The 17,591-nt window shown below is 46.4% G+C and overlaps 1 protein-coding gene, 1 long non-coding RNA gene and 2 other non-coding genes across 5 annotated transcripts; 1 reads left to right on the top strand and 3 right to left on the bottom strand.

The window, feature by feature from the left end:
* Nucleotides 1–1,074: 1,074 nt before the first annotated feature.
* On the bottom strand, nucleotides 1,075–1,146 carry TRNAP-UGG. Its single transcript has one exon. It is a non-coding gene; the product is annotated as a tRNA-Pro (tRNA).
* A 165-nt stretch (nucleotides 1,147–1,311) lies between these two features.
* TRNAT-UGU lies at nucleotides 1,312–1,384 on the bottom strand. Its single transcript has one exon. It is a non-coding gene; the product is annotated as a tRNA-Thr (tRNA).
* A 702-nt stretch (nucleotides 1,385–2,086) lies between these two features.
* On the bottom strand, nucleotides 2,087–13,416 carry LOC121062635 (E3 ubiquitin-protein ligase TRIM7-like). 2 transcript variants are annotated; one of them, XM_040542796.1, is made up of 7 exons: nucleotides 12,614–13,416; nucleotides 11,715–11,810; nucleotides 10,759–10,989; nucleotides 8,652–8,674; nucleotides 7,884–7,999; nucleotides 7,035–7,070; nucleotides 2,087–4,914 (listed from the first exon to the last, which is right to left on the bottom strand). In XM_040542796.1, the coding sequence occupies exons 1-7, from the start codon at nucleotides 13,028–13,030 to the stop codon at nucleotides 4,400–4,402; spliced, it is 1,434 nt and encodes a 477-aa protein (XP_040398730.1). In that variant the 5' UTR covers nucleotides 13,031–13,416; the 3' UTR covers nucleotides 2,087–4,399. The 2 variants fall into 2 exon arrangements, with proteins under 2 accessions (XP_040398730.1, XP_040398731.1); XM_040542797.1 differs by lacking the exon at nucleotides 8,652–8,674 and having other exon boundaries at nucleotides 7,884–8,037; nucleotides 12,614–13,214.
* Nucleotides 13,109–16,709, top strand: LOC121062668. Its single transcript, XR_005815649.1, has 4 exons — nucleotides 13,109–13,214; nucleotides 13,329–13,420; nucleotides 15,768–15,820; nucleotides 16,523–16,709. It is a non-coding gene; the product is annotated as an uncharacterized LOC121062668 (long non-coding RNA).
* Nucleotides 16,710–17,591: the final 882 nt, after the last annotated feature.

Genomic DNA, 17,591 nt, shown 5'->3' with positions numbered 1-17,591 from the left:
TCCAAGTTCCAAACTGACTAAATCTTTTTCTTTTTGCATTTTTTTTTGCATTATTTTCTTATTATTTTGCATTGTTTTCTTACTATTTTGCATTATTTTCTTGTTATTTTCCACGATTTCTGGTCATTATCCCCGTGCAGTCTCCACCTTCTTGCAAGGTTTGCATTGGCGAGGGTGTGTGCACGCAAGCCCTCGGTTATTGTGTGCATTTTGCACCCCTGCTTGAGTAACTTTATATCCTTCATTGCTCCCTGCAGATTGCTTGAGAAATAATAGCATATTTCTTATGGGAAAAAAAGAGAGGATTATAATGCAACTACCTCTTTCACGTCCTTCTTCTGCAAAGGAGTTAAAATGAGCCAATGCTTTCTGTGTTCCGCCGGTGGAAAAAATAAATTCTCTTATTTCTTATTACCCCATTTTGCTTACACACCTCCTGTCCTGACCTTGATTTACCGCAGCTCCTGAACAACCCCGATTTTTATTACTCTCTCTAGGGTTACACCCAGCAGGAGCTGCTTATTCACGGTTGCTATTAATAAGTTTTCTTTTATTACCCCCGGGGACTGAGCCAAATTCAGCAGAGAGGAACAGCCCACGACGGAAAGATCTGGAGTGCTTATACGCGGCTCTTACGTGGTACAAACTGCTGGATTTCTATGTTGGTGTGCACAAACTCTGAGATTCACGCAGCCAGCTTGAAGGAGCAAAAGCAAAAAACAAAAACAAACAAACAAAAAAAAAACAAACAATCACCTTTTCTTTGCATGTGTGTACACGCAATTTGTTTGAGAGGGTGATGAAAGATATGAGCAGGGAAGGGTTAATTTGCGAGTAACAGGGAAAATCCGGGGATTCTGTGAGTGAAAAGGTCCAGATTTTTTTTTTGATTTTTTTTTTTTTTTTTTTAACGCACTTTATGTGTCTCCCCCAGCAAGTTGCAGTGCCCCTTTGCAGAGAGCAAAAGCTCGGAGGGGACTCCAAAAGAGCTGCGAAAGGGAGAAAAAAAAAAAAAAAAGAGAGAAAAAAAGGGGGAGGGAGAAAATAGGTGAGGGAAAAAAAAAGTAAAACGGAGGGCTCGTCCGGGATTTGAACCCGGGACCTCTCGCACCCAAAGCGAGAATCATACCCCTAGACCAACGAGCCTAGCTGTTGGATTGGTTTCCCGGTGAGGCTTTTGGTGCTGTGCTCACTCAGTGGTTCTGTCCTGTACCCCCTTCCTCCTTCCCAGCGGGGATGAAAACGGGATGGAGCAGGGGGCGCCCTCGGGGAGGAGGAAAAATATAAATGTATAAAAACGCTAAAGCAAGGAGGCCCCAGCGAGATTTGAACTCGCGACCCCTGGTTTACAAGACCAGTGCTCTAACCCCTGAGCTATGGAGCCAGGACTGAAAATCACAGTCCTACAGACGTCTGTAGACAGCATCGCGCAGTTCAGGGATTTTCTGCCTTTTCCTTTCAAAATGTTCCCCCAAAGCCTTTTCCTCTGCTTCAAACCCCCTCTCAGCACCACCCTCTTCTAGTTAGAATTGACTCTAAACTTGAGGACAAACTGCAGCAGCAAGGAGAGATGCACACCCCAAAAATCACCGGTATGTTATGCACCCCAACACACTGGCACTTGCAGAATTTATTTATTTACCTATTTACCTATTTATTTATCTATTTATTTACTTATTTATCTATTTATTTATTTATTTGAGTGGATTTGGCTAAAATGCAGGCAATGAAAAAAACCTCCGCATCGCTGCTGGAATAGCCCAGGTAGACATGCCCACCTCTCCCCCTTCTGCAAAAATTTTCTAGGTCTTTCATGTCATTTCTTTAGTGCACTCCTATTAGAGGGAATATGTAAACACTGGGTTTGTATTTCACACAAACAGACGTGGAAAAGCCCTCTATATATATGCCCGCTGTATATATATATACACACACACTATATATATGTATACATATACACACACATGCTACTATTAAATTCTTTCCCTAGACCCCGTCCCAAATTCTTGGCAGGGCAGCCCTTCAGCCCACAACTTTGATGTACTCTAGACCGTTCGCAGTTGGGAATAATAAACGGAAGCTGAGCTCGGGTAGCACCTTCACATTTTATTTGCAGCACGCGGCCTAGGAACAACTTGGAAGCTTTCAAATCCATTTATGCAATGTTTTTGCTTCCCACGGGATTTTGCACATTTTGAGGGAAAAGCAGCATTTCTCATGTACAGATAGGAAAAACACCAAGTTGCAATAAAACAAATCCCACGTCTCCTGCTATTACCTTTTTTATTCCAGGGATTGCTATTTTGCTGGTATTTTTACAACTTCTACAGCTGCATCGCTTCAGCAGTGGACAGAGCTTAGAAAATCCAGGCATTTTGCTCACTTATTCAAGAGCTGATGCAGCTTTAAATAATGTGTATTTAAAGCCAAACTCATTAAAAATAAATAATAATAAAAAAAAGACTCTCAGGATGGGAAAAAACTCTACAGCCAAAAAAAAATGAGATGGTCACACCTCGGCTGGTCATCCTCAGCTCTTTTTATGACTAATGGAAAGGCATCTTAAATTCACCTGCAGTAACGCAGCTCATAGGAAATGGATTGTGCTTCATCTCCAGTAGTCACTGGTCAAATTTCCATTACCTGGGACAGAGCTGAGGGCTCAGCTGTGCACAGGAAAAGCTTCTAATGATGCATTGGGAAGATAATTCTGTACACCTGGGCGGGGAAAAAAAAAAAAAAAGCACCAAAGCACCTCTGCACTGAAGAAGCAACACAGAGATGTTTTCTTGTGGATTCACTCAATTTCTGCTCTGTCTGGGGTTTTATGACACTCTTTGCACAATTTGGGCCACAGAAAACTTTCTTAGGTGGCCTTTGATCGACAGCACATCTTCATAACCAAGGACACAACTTCCAAGAAACCCAAAGACATGGTAAATGCACTTGTTCAACCCATAATTTCTTGGTATTGGTGTTGACCAGGGTTTTGCCAGCAGGTTTGAGTCCGTATTAAGATCAGCTTTCCATAGAAATGTCTTTTTCTCATCCTAAAGCTGGCCAGGAAATTCTGTTCTTGATTAACTGGGGGGCAGGTGTTAACATGTTTTCCAAAAATAATAATAATAATAAAAAAAAAAATAATAATAATGCCTCAAACCCAGAAACGATATTTTTGATCTGTTCAGACTGCTACTTTTTATCTTTTAAGGACTCTTTTGTCTTGGCAAAAGCAACAGAGGACAAGTGAGTCCATAGGTTGAGCATTTGCTGTCTTGGCAAAGAATGAGGATTTCCATGAAAAAGAAAAACAAAGTGAAGATAAATGGGTGATTTTGCTGAGATGTAAACAAAGACTGAGGAAATAAAGGAGATTCAGCACCACATCGCTACGAGCAAAGTAACCTTACCACGTTATTTTGCAAATGGCATTTTTCTGGCAGAGAGGGGAGCTCTGGAGGAGCTACACAGGAGCACCATAATTCAGAAATACAGGTCTTGCAGGTCAAACACACCTGAGAAATGTTAACATTTGTTGCTTCACAAGAAAAGCGCTTTTTTTTTTTTTTTGGCCTTTTTCAGAATAGCAGCACTACCTGCCCAGAAGGGCCATGGACAGAGAAACAAAGCAGAGAGCACTAATACAAGCCAATGGAAAAAGCAACCCAAGGACCATGGTATCTATCCAGGAGAGGTCAGATCTTGGTAGCCACACGGTTCAGATGACCCAGGGCAGATGAGACCACCAACGAGACAGCACAAAACAGGCTTTGGAGTGCATTATACCAAATTTGAGAAGGAGAACCTAAAATAAGTAACCTGCCCTTTACTGTGGGGCTTTTCTTCCCAGCAAGAAGGAAAGAGGCAAAACCCCCAGCTGAGCTTTCCAGTTGATGTTACTTGATATAACAGAAAGGAGCTTTCCTTTTTCTGGCTTTGGATGGAAGTCCAAAGTGTCCTGCCCACTCTCTTCACCTTTCCCACAGGACCCTTACCCACTGAATATTTCATTTTTGAGGCAATGATGCTTTCAAAGGGGAGTTCTACTCCAAAACCTCCCCACCCCAGCCTTAACATTGATCCTTAGACCCACCCAAGAAAAAAAAAATACCCGTCTGTTACCAGACTCGGAGCCCCAGTCCAGCTACCAGTGGTTTCCTTCTCGCTGAGGAGTTGGGTTGCTTCAGGGATAGGTTTAAGATGGTGGCTGCAAACTTCTGGGGACTGCTGATTATAATAGATTTAGGTTTTAATAGCTATTCTCTGTTTTAAGCTGATTTGAAGACCCCTTATAGTGAGGACCCAGGCTGCATTGTTGTTTTGAGAGTCCCTTGTGCTCATCGCGGCCCACCAGGCCTCAACCATGGATAGAGGCCCCAGGCAAAGCCCACGAGATGCTTCAGGGGCACAGTTTGATGTACGTAACCGTGGAACAAACTGAAAAGAGGGGGAACACCTTCTCCTGGAAGGCAACATTGAAGGTGAAGATGTGCTGCATGTTGTCAGCGTTGTAGAAGGACACTTCTTCCCCTTCGTAATCCAGGTACACCCTGACCTTGTTGAGTTTCTGGCTGAGGCACAGCGGCGTGCGTTGGGGCGAGGTGACCGCCCAGTAGCGGCCTCCATTTTGCTGCACCGCCCAGATCCCTTCTTCGGGGGAAAACTGCGTCAGCCCTTTCCTCCTGACGGACTCCTTGGCCACCCCGAAGGCCCAACCGTCCGAGGCCCCCACCTCCACCTCCCAGTAATGTCTTCCCGACTTGAAGCCCGTGCTAGCCAGGACCCGCGAGTTCGTGTCGAATCTCTTGGGGTTGTCGGGCAGCTCCTGTTTCCTGCAGCCCATCCTCACGCTCTTGAGGTCCGCGGAGAGGATGAGGAGGTGGTTCGCCGATTCGGGGTCCAGGGTCAGGTCCTCTGTTGGTGACAGCAGTTACAGTGATAGTAACTCAGCAAGGATTTATGAAACAAAAAGCCAAGGACTGAGGATGTGCTTATTGGTTGCTGAACCATGGTGAAACCACATGCAAATAATTAGTAATCATATACAGTAAAAATGGACCTTAGATCAAGCCTTTTTTTTCCCCAAAAAGATATTGATATTTTTGTTTCTTCTTTTTGTTTCTGGTTTATCTAATGTACAACACACAAGATGGGTTATATGCACCCCCCCATCTGATAAACTTTTGAGTATCTTTCCCCAAACTGCCCCACAATGACACATTCCCATAGAAAGCCGTGACCTAAGGGCACCTTTACACACCTCGTCACATCCAGGCAGCCCAAACAGAGCATGCATGTAGATGAACTTTGATCCTAATGTCTTTTCCCCTTCCAAAATCAGGCTCAAAGGAAACAGTGAGCACTTTAGTGACCTCAAATTGTGGTTGTAGTCAGCAAAGTCGCTGTGTCTGAACAAGACCCTTTGTGGCTTTGGGGGCCTCCAAGATGGGACATTAAGAGCAGAAACATGGTGGATTTTGTGCCAGAGTTTCTTTAGCTAAAGGCCTTTATGCTCTATCAAGATTCATTAATTTGAGGCTTGAAAATTTGATATGAAGTCCAAAAAGATCCATGATGTGGTTGAAAGCTCCATGGCATTTCATAGGTGTTGGAAAAGTGACAACACATAAAGGTTTCATTTTTTTCCTTCAAAGATCAAGCGGCAGATTCCTCCTCAAAGAAATAAAAAAAAAAAAAAAAAAAAAAAAAAAAAAAAAAAAAAAGGAGATTGGCTTTAAAAATAACATGTCCTATGTGCTGCACTATTATATCAGAACACGAGGGAGGTGCTTTCAAAGAGTGTGTGTCCATTCACAAAAGTTAGGGGGAAAGTGCAACTGCACCAGCCAAGTTCTACCTCTACACATGCACACACACCACCCCAGACATGCAGCGAGGATTGTTCTGCCGTGTTGCTTTTAAGCAGTCGTTGCCAACCTTTCTTATTTTTTGCTTTGCCAACCGATCAGCATTTTTCAGGTTGGGGCTGGGGAGGTTTGTGGGCAGAGCCTGGCCCCTCTCAGCTGGACTGTGCTTGGAGAGGATCCAACCCACGTCCTCTTGCACCTTCCCCAAGGGGTTTGCAAGCCCCATGCTGAAAAACACCACCTTAAAAGCAAGAATAAGCCTTCTCTGCAACAAGAGGGCTTTGCTGGCAGAACTCTAGCTATGTGACCTTTGCGTTATGGCCAAGGCAACTGGAAGATGGGGGCTGATTTTTAGGGTGTGCCCCACATCCACCAAAGTGCAAAGTCAGAGGGCTCAAGGCTGCAGAGCCCATAGCTGTGTTTTCCTGTTTTTTTTCTCAACCTCACCACCACCAGCAAAACAACAGATGCCTCCAGTAACATTTTTGGGGAAAACCAGCCAGGTTCATCATTTAAAGAGTCAATCTGGGCCAACTCACATGGTTTCAGTGGATGAAAATCCACGACTTCACATGTGAACCTGCTCCTTTGCTCTCCCTGAGGAGCCAGTGAGAATTTTTCCTCCTGACACCATCTGTAAGAGGCCATCTGCCCACAGCCATGATTCCAACAGCTTTCAGCAGGACTTTAAATCACTTGACTTTGCACTGGAGAAGATTGTGGAGCATCCACACCTTCTCCATCCCAAACTCTGGAGGAAATAAGAGGCCAACCACAGCTTGCTCTGAAACCTGGCCACAGAGCAAATATAGCAGAATTAAAGCAGGTTGTGGCTGGAACGGGCATGAATCTATTTTTGGGGGGTTCAAAATCTGTTCTGTCTGTTCCACACTGCAGGTTTGTTAAGTGTAAAGAGGCAGAAAGGACCTAGCTTAACTGTCAGATCCCCGGCGTCAGCTAGAAAAATCGGCTTTTGACTCTTGAACTGAGCAGGCTGGATCTGAAAATCATTGAGAGAGAAGAAATTAAAAAAAAAAAAAAAAAAAGAGTGCCTTTTTCTCTTTTTTTCCCCGCTCTCTTTGGCTTTGCAAAACCAGCTTTGCAAATTACAACCACAATTTCAAGTCTTTGCTCCAGGGTGCTATGCCTTAACCATTTGCCTTTTACCTTTTTCACCTCTTCCCAGTTCATCCCGCAGGTTTTCTGAAAAGAAGAGACAGGCAGTAAATGGCAAAGTAGAGAGAGACAGGAAAAAAATGTAAAATCTCCTTCACAGGGATATTTACACCCACACCACATTCAGCTAGAAGCACGGGCTGAGGATGGAGCATCCCAGCTCCCGGCCAGCTTGTGCAATGGGGACAAGCAAGAGGGGAAATTCCTGCTAAGTAGATTTACATTTTTATTAAAAAAAAAAAAAAGAACATAATAATATCCTATTTTATTAAATGATTTATTAAAGTATTTTTTTATTGTGCCCTGCAATATTTTGTTCTCCTCATTGTACTATGACTTGTGAACTTCCAGCACAATCCTTGCCTATTATTATTGCTCTCGGGCATAATTTGCATTTAGGGATTTTTTTCTTTCAGACCTGCTCTTTCTCGTTCTCCTGCCCTTTGGTTTCTTTCCAAACCCCTCAGCACCATCTCGTGGCTTCGCTGCACTGCTGCAAGGGATGGGGTTTTAAATGCAAAGCCTGGCTATTGGCGCTGCAAAACGTGGGCTGTTTGCCCTAAAATGGATGTGCTCAGGTTCATCTTTTTGTTCCTCTTTGAAATAAACCCTTTATCTTCTTCACTTGTGACCCTGGCGTCTCTTCTGTCCTTTCACGTCTCCAGAAGTCCCTTCCAACATAATTTATTCTCCTATTTTGGTACCACTGGCCAGGCATGTGCTAAGGCGCCTCAAGACATCCCCAGCATCCCCAGCACTCCTCAGCCCTTCCTGCTAAAGGCCAGGCCTATTTAAACCGCCCCCCCCCTCCCCCCCCCCCCCGGTTTCGTTTCCACGTACCTTTGAATTTTTTTAAGACTTTCTCAAGGACGACGGTCTTGAGAGAGAAATTGCAGACATGCATTTTCATATCTGTGCACACAGGTACAGGCTTGTGGCTCTTCACATCGTCACTTCTGGAAAGAAAAAAGAGAAAGCAGGAAGGAAACTGTTGCTATTCCCCCTCTTTATTTTTTTATTTGGAGCTGGCAACATGCAATGCCCACACCAAATCTTGTTAGAAGGGAGGAACTGCAGAAAATTTGGCGGCAAGTCTGGAGAATGACTTCCATCATGGTCTAGCGTGGCCCTGGTGCATTCACCTCCTCCTCTCCCATCGCACGTGCAGGTGAGTTCTGGCTGCCAGAAGGGGCAGATCCCAAATCTGGGTGATTTAGGTGAACCTTGTGCAGGCTGAGGACACCAGGGTTTGCATGTCACCCTGAAAAATCCCCTTGTCTGGTTGTAAAGTGTGTCAGTGCTACGTTACCCCCACCTAGGTGCTCCTACTACAGCTTTTAGGGCTTAAGCAGTGCCCAAACCATTGCCCTGGGGTGAATTATGGATCAGAAATAAATCACTTCGAGGGTTCTGGTCTTGACATTTGAAGAAGCTTTCTGCTAGGAAAAGAATTTGTGATATTGCTCTTTTCCAAAAACCTGGACCCAGAGCTTTATCCAGGTCTACCCTGGTGCCCCTCTCTGGCATCTGGACTGCGAGCAGTGACCTTTAAACAGGGCTGGAGGGGAAAAGAAAACATGGAAGAAGGGGAGAAGCAGTGCTCCATACCTGCTTATGACGCTCATTACATCCTAGAAAGGAAAAAGAGAGACGGAGTGAAATACCTGTGCAACCCATGCTATGTCCCATATAGCCCAGTGCGAGCAATTCCCCTTCATCAAACCCATCCAGGACATCCCATCCCTTATGGCTGCAACAAGCAGGCATGGATCCATGTCCCAAATGTTTGCTTTCAGCTCCAGAGGACCACAGACCCACCAAATCCCACCCAGATGTCTGCAGCAACTAAAGACCCAGCTGTTTCTGGGGGGAGCAAGCAGCCTTGCAAATGTACATTATTGTACAATATTGTACAACGTACAATATTCCAGCTTTTTGCCTGTAGTTGTGATGTGGTTTGGGTTGGAAGGTTGCCTTTGGAGGTCCGCATTCACCTTGCACACCCATTTCTCCCTAATATCTGGAGATATCTGGTCTCCCATGATGTAGTCACCACCAAGAGTTTAGGGTGTCTCCAAGGGTTAATTTGTCCCATCCTGGGACAGATATCTCCACGGGGCAAAATTATTTGCCCTCGGGAAGGGTTAATTATGGAGGCAAATTATAGGTTGAAATACCCTTACTACCTAGTTGCTGCTTGGAGAAAATTCACAGGGATGAAAACCGTGCTCAGCCCTATTTATTTGCCCCTTCCGATCGCTTTGAAATAATGTAAAAAAAAAAGGCATAAACCATGGAAACCACATCAGACCCAATCCCAAGGCAACAGAAAACCATAATGAGGGAATGGGAAAGGACTCTTGGGATGGCTGAGGATTTCCAATGTGACCTTTTGGGAAAAAAATAAAAAATCACCTATTGTTATAGGATCGTTTTCATGTGCATTGGTGGGGGCTGAGCAAATACCATGTGAAATTTCTCACCCATGGCCAAGTACTGGAGCCATCGCCCTGCTTAAGCTCTGCAAATATTTACAGTGCTCTCAATGCTGCCTGAGAGGGAGTTTAACCCCGTGTGCTTGGAGGGGAATTTAACCCCACTGGGGGAATTTCACCCCAAAATACTTGGGAGTCGGATGGGTCGCTCTCTGTCCCACTCTGACAAAGGCTGTTTAATACAGAAAAATAACTTTAAGCAACCATATGGCATGCAGCTGACTTTAAATAGAGGAGCAAAAGGGGACAATTGATTTGGTTGAAAGAGCAGAGCTTGAAAATCTGGTTTTGATTAAAAAGAAAAAAAAATTGCACAGCAAGTATCATCTCAGCAAGCAGACCTGTGTGTGCACCATATACCTACTCTAATTAAAGTCATGAGCAATTAAAAGGACGCCCATTAACCTTTTGCCATTTGGCGAGGAACTGGCCTGCCTGGTTTTGGGGTGGGCAGTTTGGGTTGGATTTTCCAACCCCATATCATTGGGAAACAAGAATTTGGGTACACGGAGGGCTGGGGTGGTTTCTTTGCAATGTAACCAATGCCTGGACTCCATCTGCTCTCTCCTTCATGCCTTGCAGGTTTGTAATCGCTCATTTTGACTAGAAAACCCCTCTCTGCTTTCAGGTCCCAGCCAACCTTTTGCAGCCAGGGCTCCGCTGTGATAATTGGTGAGGATCTGTGTCCTGCTGGGCTCCACGTGCCTCCCCACAGACTCCATCCTGAGCCCTTGCCAGTTCCGTTAAGCTAGAGGAGTGGACGTCTGTGACTTGGCAAGCCACAAAACCTTGTGCCTTGAAAACCCATCAAAGCCAGGATTTGCAAAAGGTGTAAGGATCCAGGCAGTACCACTGTGGTAGCTCGTCATGCAAGGTCTAATTCAAGTTTGACATGGCTCAGAACAGGAGTTTATGGGTGATAGAAAGGTCCTGAGAAATTCACATCAGGAAGATTTATCTGAAGTTATTAAATAGGAAAAGCACACCTCTGTTTCAGGATGTTCCTCAGCCAAAGGTAGTTGATTTTTTGTTATTCCTGGCGTACCAGAGCATAGAACACTCAGACACTGCCACACTGCTCATTAAAGGTGCAAACCAAAAACTTAAAAAGGACAATTGTCTTCAAACCACCTCTACAGGATCCAGAATCACATTAAAATAAAGGTGATAGAAGCGTCAAGACTCAAACTTGAATGCTCATTTCATTGCAAACACCTCACCTTGAGGAACTCGAGCATGGGCTGCTGGATTTTCTCCTCCAGCTCCGTGATGAGCTTGTTGAGGAGCGTGATCTCCTTGGAGAGGTCGGAGATGTTCTCATTCTGCCTTTTGGCAATGCTCTTCTCCATCTTCTCCAGCTGCCCCAGAAGGATGTGCTCCTGGTCGTGCAGGAACTGCCGTAGCCCCTCGAACTCCACCAGCAGCTTCTGCCGCTCATTCTCAATGGTTTTCTGGGAGTGAAAAATCACCAAAAAAAAAATTAGAAAAAAGGTGGCTTGTTTTTTCTCATGTGACATCACATTGCTGAGTGATGGAGGCTTGAGGTCAACAGTGTTCAGCTAGTGCAAGACCTTAGTTGTATCTCTTCATCTCCCTGCTCCATACGAAATGATTTTTGTTCAGTACTGAGTTAAAAAAAAAAAAACACACCTGGGGCAGGTGTCTCACCACCATGGAAGATATCAGATAGTTCTTCCCTTCTGCATTGAACAATTGGGCTTTCCTTTTCTCCCCTGGGGTGGTAGCAAGTCAAGCAACACTCTCCAAGTGTTGATGGTGCCCAAGAGGTTTCCCCAGTCCCTGTCATCACCTGCTGCTCCCACAGCCCAAATTGGGAGAAGGGGTTGTGTAGGATAACCTGATCACATCCAGATTTTTCCCTCTCTGGGGGCATCTACATTGTCAGATAAACCCCAGTCCCTGCCTCCCCATCATCTCCTGCTTGGGAGCTCTGTCAAAATCCCAGGTCCTGCTTGGATCGTCATCCGAAGTAGACCAAATCCCCTCTGAGACAAAACCCGGGGGCAAATGGGAAGGATTTACCCCAATGAATGCACTCTCTGAAAGCACAGACAAGGCTGTACATGACGGGGGCGTTCAACATACCCTAGCCCCCTCCAAGCATCCCAACCCAGACCCTCATCCCCACGACCCTGGAGCATTGCACTGCACGCACCAAAAGCTCCTGCGTTTTCTTATCATCATTCACTTTAAATTCCAGCAGCTCTTGCCTCTCCTTTTTCAGGAAATCCAAGCGGCCCTGGATTTTCTCCTAGGAAACAAAGCAAGAAGATATTACCATTTTGTTGCTTTTCCTTATTACTGCTATTATTTTTTTTTTTTTGCTATCTTATTCTGCCTGCGCACGATTTGTTCTTCCAGCCACGCAAATGCAAACAGGATTGCAAGGAAAACAAAAACAAAAACCTTTCACTGGGGGAATTTGCTAGCTCAGCTCTGCCCACGTGCAGCTGGGCACCCACGTTTGCAACCCTCAGTGGCAGCCACAAGCTCGCGTGCTTGCAGTGAGCACAAAGAAACCTCTGAGGGGAGACGGAGGATGCGAAGGGAGGGTACGTGGGCTGCTTTCATGCTGCGTCCACACCTCGGCAAGCTTTGCTCCTGACACGAACTCAACCTTGCCTTCAGGCAACGTCTTTGGCTACCTGCCTGCACCCAAAATAGACGTGGGTGTTTGCTCTGCCAATGAGGTGGGTGCCCGCGGGGGCTGTTGGCAGCATGGCTTGAGCCTGGAGCTTTCACAGGAGCTGTTTTTCCACCACTCTGCCCTCTCCCTTCTGCAGAGCAGTAATGCACGAGAGGTTTGGGTTATCTAGACAAGAGGGGGATTTTCCAAGTTCTTGGGGTTTGAGGGAGAAAGCAGCACCCGGCTCCTCGCAGGGTTCAACATTTCCCTGCACTGAGCTTGGGGAGACCAGGTGGCATCTCAGGGACTCCAGGTGGCATGACCAGGTGGCATCTCAGGGACTCGAGTGAGGACAAACAGCGAGACAGAGGTGGAAAGGACCACATGGACACCAGGAGGGTGGACAGACAAACAACCAAGACAACTACCTTGTACTCCTCGGACGCCTCGTCAACGGGCACCACGGCGTGAGGCCGGTGCTCCCGGGACCTGTCGCACACCACGCAGATGGTCCTGCGGTCGTCCTTGCAGTAGAGCTTCAGGGCTTCCCTGTGCTTCACGCACAGCCCGTCCTCCTCGGCCCCCTTGGCCCCGCGGAGGGCGAACTGGCTGATGATCTCGGCCATGTTCGCCAGCTGCCGGTTGGGCCTGAAGCTCTTCTGCTGGAAAACCTCCCTGCACTGCGGGCAGGGGAAGTCCATCTCCAGGTCCTTCCAGCTCTTGATGATGCACGCCCGGCAGAAGTTGTGCCCGCACTCGATGGACACGGGGTCTTTGAAGAACTCCAGGCAGACGGAGCAAGTGGCTTCGTCCTGGAGATTGCCGGGCAGGAACATCGCCGCCATGGCCTCTCTCCTGCGGGCAAAGACTGATTTCAGCGGGGTTGGACGCAGAGCATGAATGCTTGGCACCTGGCCCCGAGTGGGCGTTCCTTTTCCAGGAACAAGCCCGCTGCCCGAGGTCACTTCTGCAGCGTTCGGTTTCTTTAAACCGGTAATGAAGACTGCAGCTTTAGGGCATGACGTAGAGGTAGGAAAAAAAAAAAAAAACACAGCAAGAAGACAGCCCCGCTCTTTGCTCCTCCAAAAAACGTTGCATCTGAGCTCCCTACATGTTTTTTGTTGTTTTTTGTTTCCCCTCCAGGAAAAGGGAAACTGTTCTGGACACAGATGCTGACGTCAGATCTCGTTGCCTTTTGGCCGAGCCAGTGCAAAATGCAAGATCCGAGTCCCGAGGTAGGTGTTTAGCAGCTGCTCTAGGCCCCGATCCAGCTAACCATCTGAGCTCTTGTTAGAGCCCCATGTCACCCTCTAGTGCTTCAGATGACTTGGTTGAGCTCCAGGGCTCAACAGGGGCCATAAAAAGCAACAGGAGAAAGGGAATACACAGATGCAAAGTCTGTATCAAAATCTGGCAATAAGTTTCCTAAATCCATAAAGATTAAGCTCTGGATGGGGGGTCCTGCGTCTCAAAAACAGTTTTTTTTGCCTTCTAGGAATCCCATGTTAAACTTTCAAAGCCTTACATTAATGGGGAATGATTATATATGGCCTTTCCTGGGTGGGTTTGCAGGTTGGGGTTTGTCCATATTATGGCTGTCTCCACACAAGCAGCTCACCAAAGCTCTTGTTAGGGAGAAGGGAGGTAAAAGGTTAATAAAATCTTGTTATTTGGGTTCACATTAACAAAAACACAGAGGAGTAGGCACTTCTGGGGGGTGATTCATCTTTTCCTAATGAGGACACGAAAACAGGTCAAGTGACCCTATCCATACAAGCCAGCTCATGACCAAGGCAGGCCAGCTGAGCTGACAGCTCCAAGCTGAGATTCTTCCCTTGGAGATGTGTGGAGCCAGGGGGAAACGAACCCCAACCCCAGTCATTGCATTAGCAAAATAAATCTTGCCCTGATGCCAGGGTTCTGCAAAGGGTTTCTGATTTGTAGAAGGGATGGAGTTCATCCTGATGCCTTTACAGTTGGGGAAAACCCCTGATGAGAGGCATCCAGCCTCCACTTGATTTTTTTTTGCAATGTTAAAGCTTTTATGGCAAATGCATTTCCCAGCATTGGGTGACAGGTGCAAAGCAGGAGCCAAAGTTTTCATTTACTCTATTCCAGACTTGCTCATTCGGAACTAGAAATGCACTTTTTCAGGTTGGTTTAAACTCTGTGCTGGGCTTTCTTGGAGTTTTGGTAAGGAACCCCACTTATTGTTGGAAAATAAAATCTACATATCTATGCTTGCTATGACCCACGTTAGTTTGTGAACAGAAATAACACACAACAAATGACTCAGGAGAACGGCAGAATACATATATATTTATATGTATATATTAACACAAGCTTGTATATATATATATGGGTGCATATATATATATATATATATATATGTATATGTACACACATACATCCCTATAGATGCAATAAATACCCAGTTATGTGTGCAGTTCCCTAAGGGAAAGGGATTTCCACCTAAGAGTTCTTCTAATTCTCATATACATTGATTTTTATTCATACCCACATCACTCCCTATGGGCTGGAAATTGCTTTCTCTTCCAGCTAGCATTTTTGCTGATCTAGAAACAAACACAACTGCATTGATATTTTTTTCCTGTGCCACGTGTATATTTTTCATCATAAATCTATGGGAAGGGAGAGGTTGTGGCCCATGAGCTGCTAAGCAATCCACACTCTGGAGCTGCAAAAGTAGGAAAGGAAGAGAAAAGAGGAAGAGAAGAAAAAAGAAAAGGAAAAATAGTGAGACACCTTGATGGAAAAAAAAAGGGCAGCCTGTTGGGAACAGGAAAACAGACAGACAGACAAACATCCCACTGTTCTCCCTGTGCCCAAATCCCATCTGAGCCCCCACATACCTCGCAACAGAGGTGTAGGAAAGGGGTGTCCTCCCAAATCTCCCAGCCTTTTGCATCGGGAGGGTGTTAGCAGGGATCCCAAGGGGTCCCAGCACCCAGGGGCACAGCAGGAGGCAGCGTGGGACCACTGCTGGCCACTGCGATGGAGGAAACCAGCCCAAGCCCTGGACGCCGCAGAGATTTCAACGCCTCTCAGCTCCTGCCCATTCCCAGCCCTCAGTCCCCCTGTTTGTCCCGTCATCCCCTGTCTCACTTACCATTCCTTCCCCTCCCCCATTTGCAGCTATCCTGGGCACCCACCGCTCTTCTTCCCTCCTCCTCCTCCCCAGCTCTGCTCTCCCCCTCCGTGCCAAAGCGTTTTTCCCTGCCCAGAGCCAGGATCACATTTCCAGCACCTCCCTCCACCTGTCTCCAAACCCAAACCCTGTCCAGAGGGTCTCTGCACCCTATTTAACCCTCTCCGATGCCCAGAGATGCGAGGAGCCAAGAAGGAGCGAGATCTTTCATGTCTTCCTGCCATTGAATGATTCAAGCTCATATTTGGGGCAGCACCCTGCAAAAAAAAATGCAAAAAAGGGCAGAAACATCTGCAGCACCCTCCACCCTCCATGGGTGGCTTGCTTAGGGTAAAGAGAGGTTTGGGCATCCCAAACAGTAGGGTTCGAGTAAGGGAAGGAAAGTTCAATCCTGATATCATGTTTTCTTGCAGGTCTTTTTGGTACCAAACCAAATTGAGCATCCTGAAGTTTCATCCTATATTAGGTGGGTCCAAGCACATTGAAGCTCTCATGCCCATGCTTACAGATAGGACACGTGTGCAATCACTGCCCTGCAATGGTGTTGCCCCTTCTCACCCCAAAACTGGAGCCAGCAACAAAGCTGGATGGACAGAGACTTGCTCTCCGTCCCAAGGCTGGAAGGGGTTTCCTCCAAACTTCTCACTCCAGAAACAGATTGGAATTTAAAGCTGGCTCCAGAAGCAGGACACCTGTATCCACACAAAAAAAAAGACCCTACAACACCAAGCCACACTGAAATCTCTGCAGCCCAGCTACAAAACAAACTCCTCAGGGGAGTAATAATCAAAAGGAACACCCTTTCCCTCTGCTGCCCAGTGCAGTGGCCATGATTTTATCCCCATTTTTTTAAAATGATCTACTGCTTAGCTAAATGATTGCTCACAACATTGAGATTCCCAGTTACCAATGCATCAGACAAAAACTTTGCCTCTTTGCCTCTCCCTTGTGCTGCAAAAAGATGGAAAAAGTCCCAAATAAGTCCCAAATACCTATTTTTCTAGAGCAGTGATAACAGCTGGATCTCCACTGTTACACGAACTCCACACTATAATTATGTTTTCTCCTCCCACCATAATATTTTTGCCCTCAGAGGTGGGGATAAGGCTAAAAAAAGAAACGCGTTTATTTTAATACTGCCCATCATGCATTATCCTCTTCTCTTCAGGGCCTTTGGCTGTGCTCAGGGACTGCAAGTGTCCACAACAGCTCCAGCCACCCCTTTAGATTTTATCTGAAGTCAACAGCAGGATTTTGGTGCCTCCTGAGGTCCTTTTACCTGTCTGTATTCGGTGGATGACTCAACATCTCTTGACAAATGAAGGAATTTGGAGTGAAATAAATACCTGTGTCTATCAGGTGTACATGTCCTCTATTCCTCTCGGCATCCAGCAGCTCCCTGATGCTCTCGTTTGCAAAAGTTGGTGCTAGATAAAGCTTCAAAGGGAAATTCCCAGCTAGGAGAAATGGGATGCAAGCAGGGGAAAGCACCTTGGCCTGCCCTTGGCGTTTTAGTGCCAGGATTATGTTCGGGACCACCAGGAATGCTGAGGCTGAAGGGCTGTTAATAGGAGCGTCTGGAGAAGGAAAACATGCACACGAGCCAAATTCGGCTGCCAATTATAGGCCCACAGGTTTATTGCTAGAGCTGAAACAGAATCAGGCCAGACACGCCGGGAAGCCCTGCGGGCAGACAGACCGTGTCCAACCGTCCCAATTTAGGGCAATATTTGCTCAGGATGAAATCCAGGGCTCGGAGCATCGAAAGGGCTGGTAGACCTCATCCTGACCCCACCGGGGGCTAGTCTGTGGGGTCCTCATCCCATTCCTCATTGCAGAGGTCGGTCTCGCAGCAGGAGTAGTGGGATGTCAGGCGGGATTCGACATCAGCTGCCCGTGCCCGGCCGCAGTTCATCGTGGAGGTGCAGCCTTGCTGGTAGTAGAGGGTCACCTTCCCTGTAGAGAGAGGCCGGGGTTAGAAACCAGCATTAAATGAAGGAAAAAAAAAATCAGTGGGGGGCTTCTTGCCAGGCAAGAAGTCAGCCCCTTAAACAGCTCATCCAAATGATCACCTTGCTTGGATTAATTAAGAGAAAAAACTAAAAAAGGCACCAGAGGAAACTCACATGGCTTCTGTGGGAGATTATCTCCTTCACCTAAAAAAGGAGATTTTTAAAGCAAACATAAAGCAACCTCCACTAAGATATTTGACCTCTTGCTATCGCCCTTTCCCACAT

This window comes from Cygnus olor, chromosome 33 (genome assembly GCF_009769625.2).
Source record: "Cygnus olor isolate bCygOlo1 chromosome 33, bCygOlo1.pri.v2, whole genome shotgun sequence".
Taxonomy (NCBI): domain Eukaryota; kingdom Metazoa; phylum Chordata; class Aves; order Anseriformes; family Anatidae; genus Cygnus; species Cygnus olor.
Note: the sequence above shows the minus strand (reverse complement) of the source record. Positions and strands in the feature narration are given on the sequence as shown.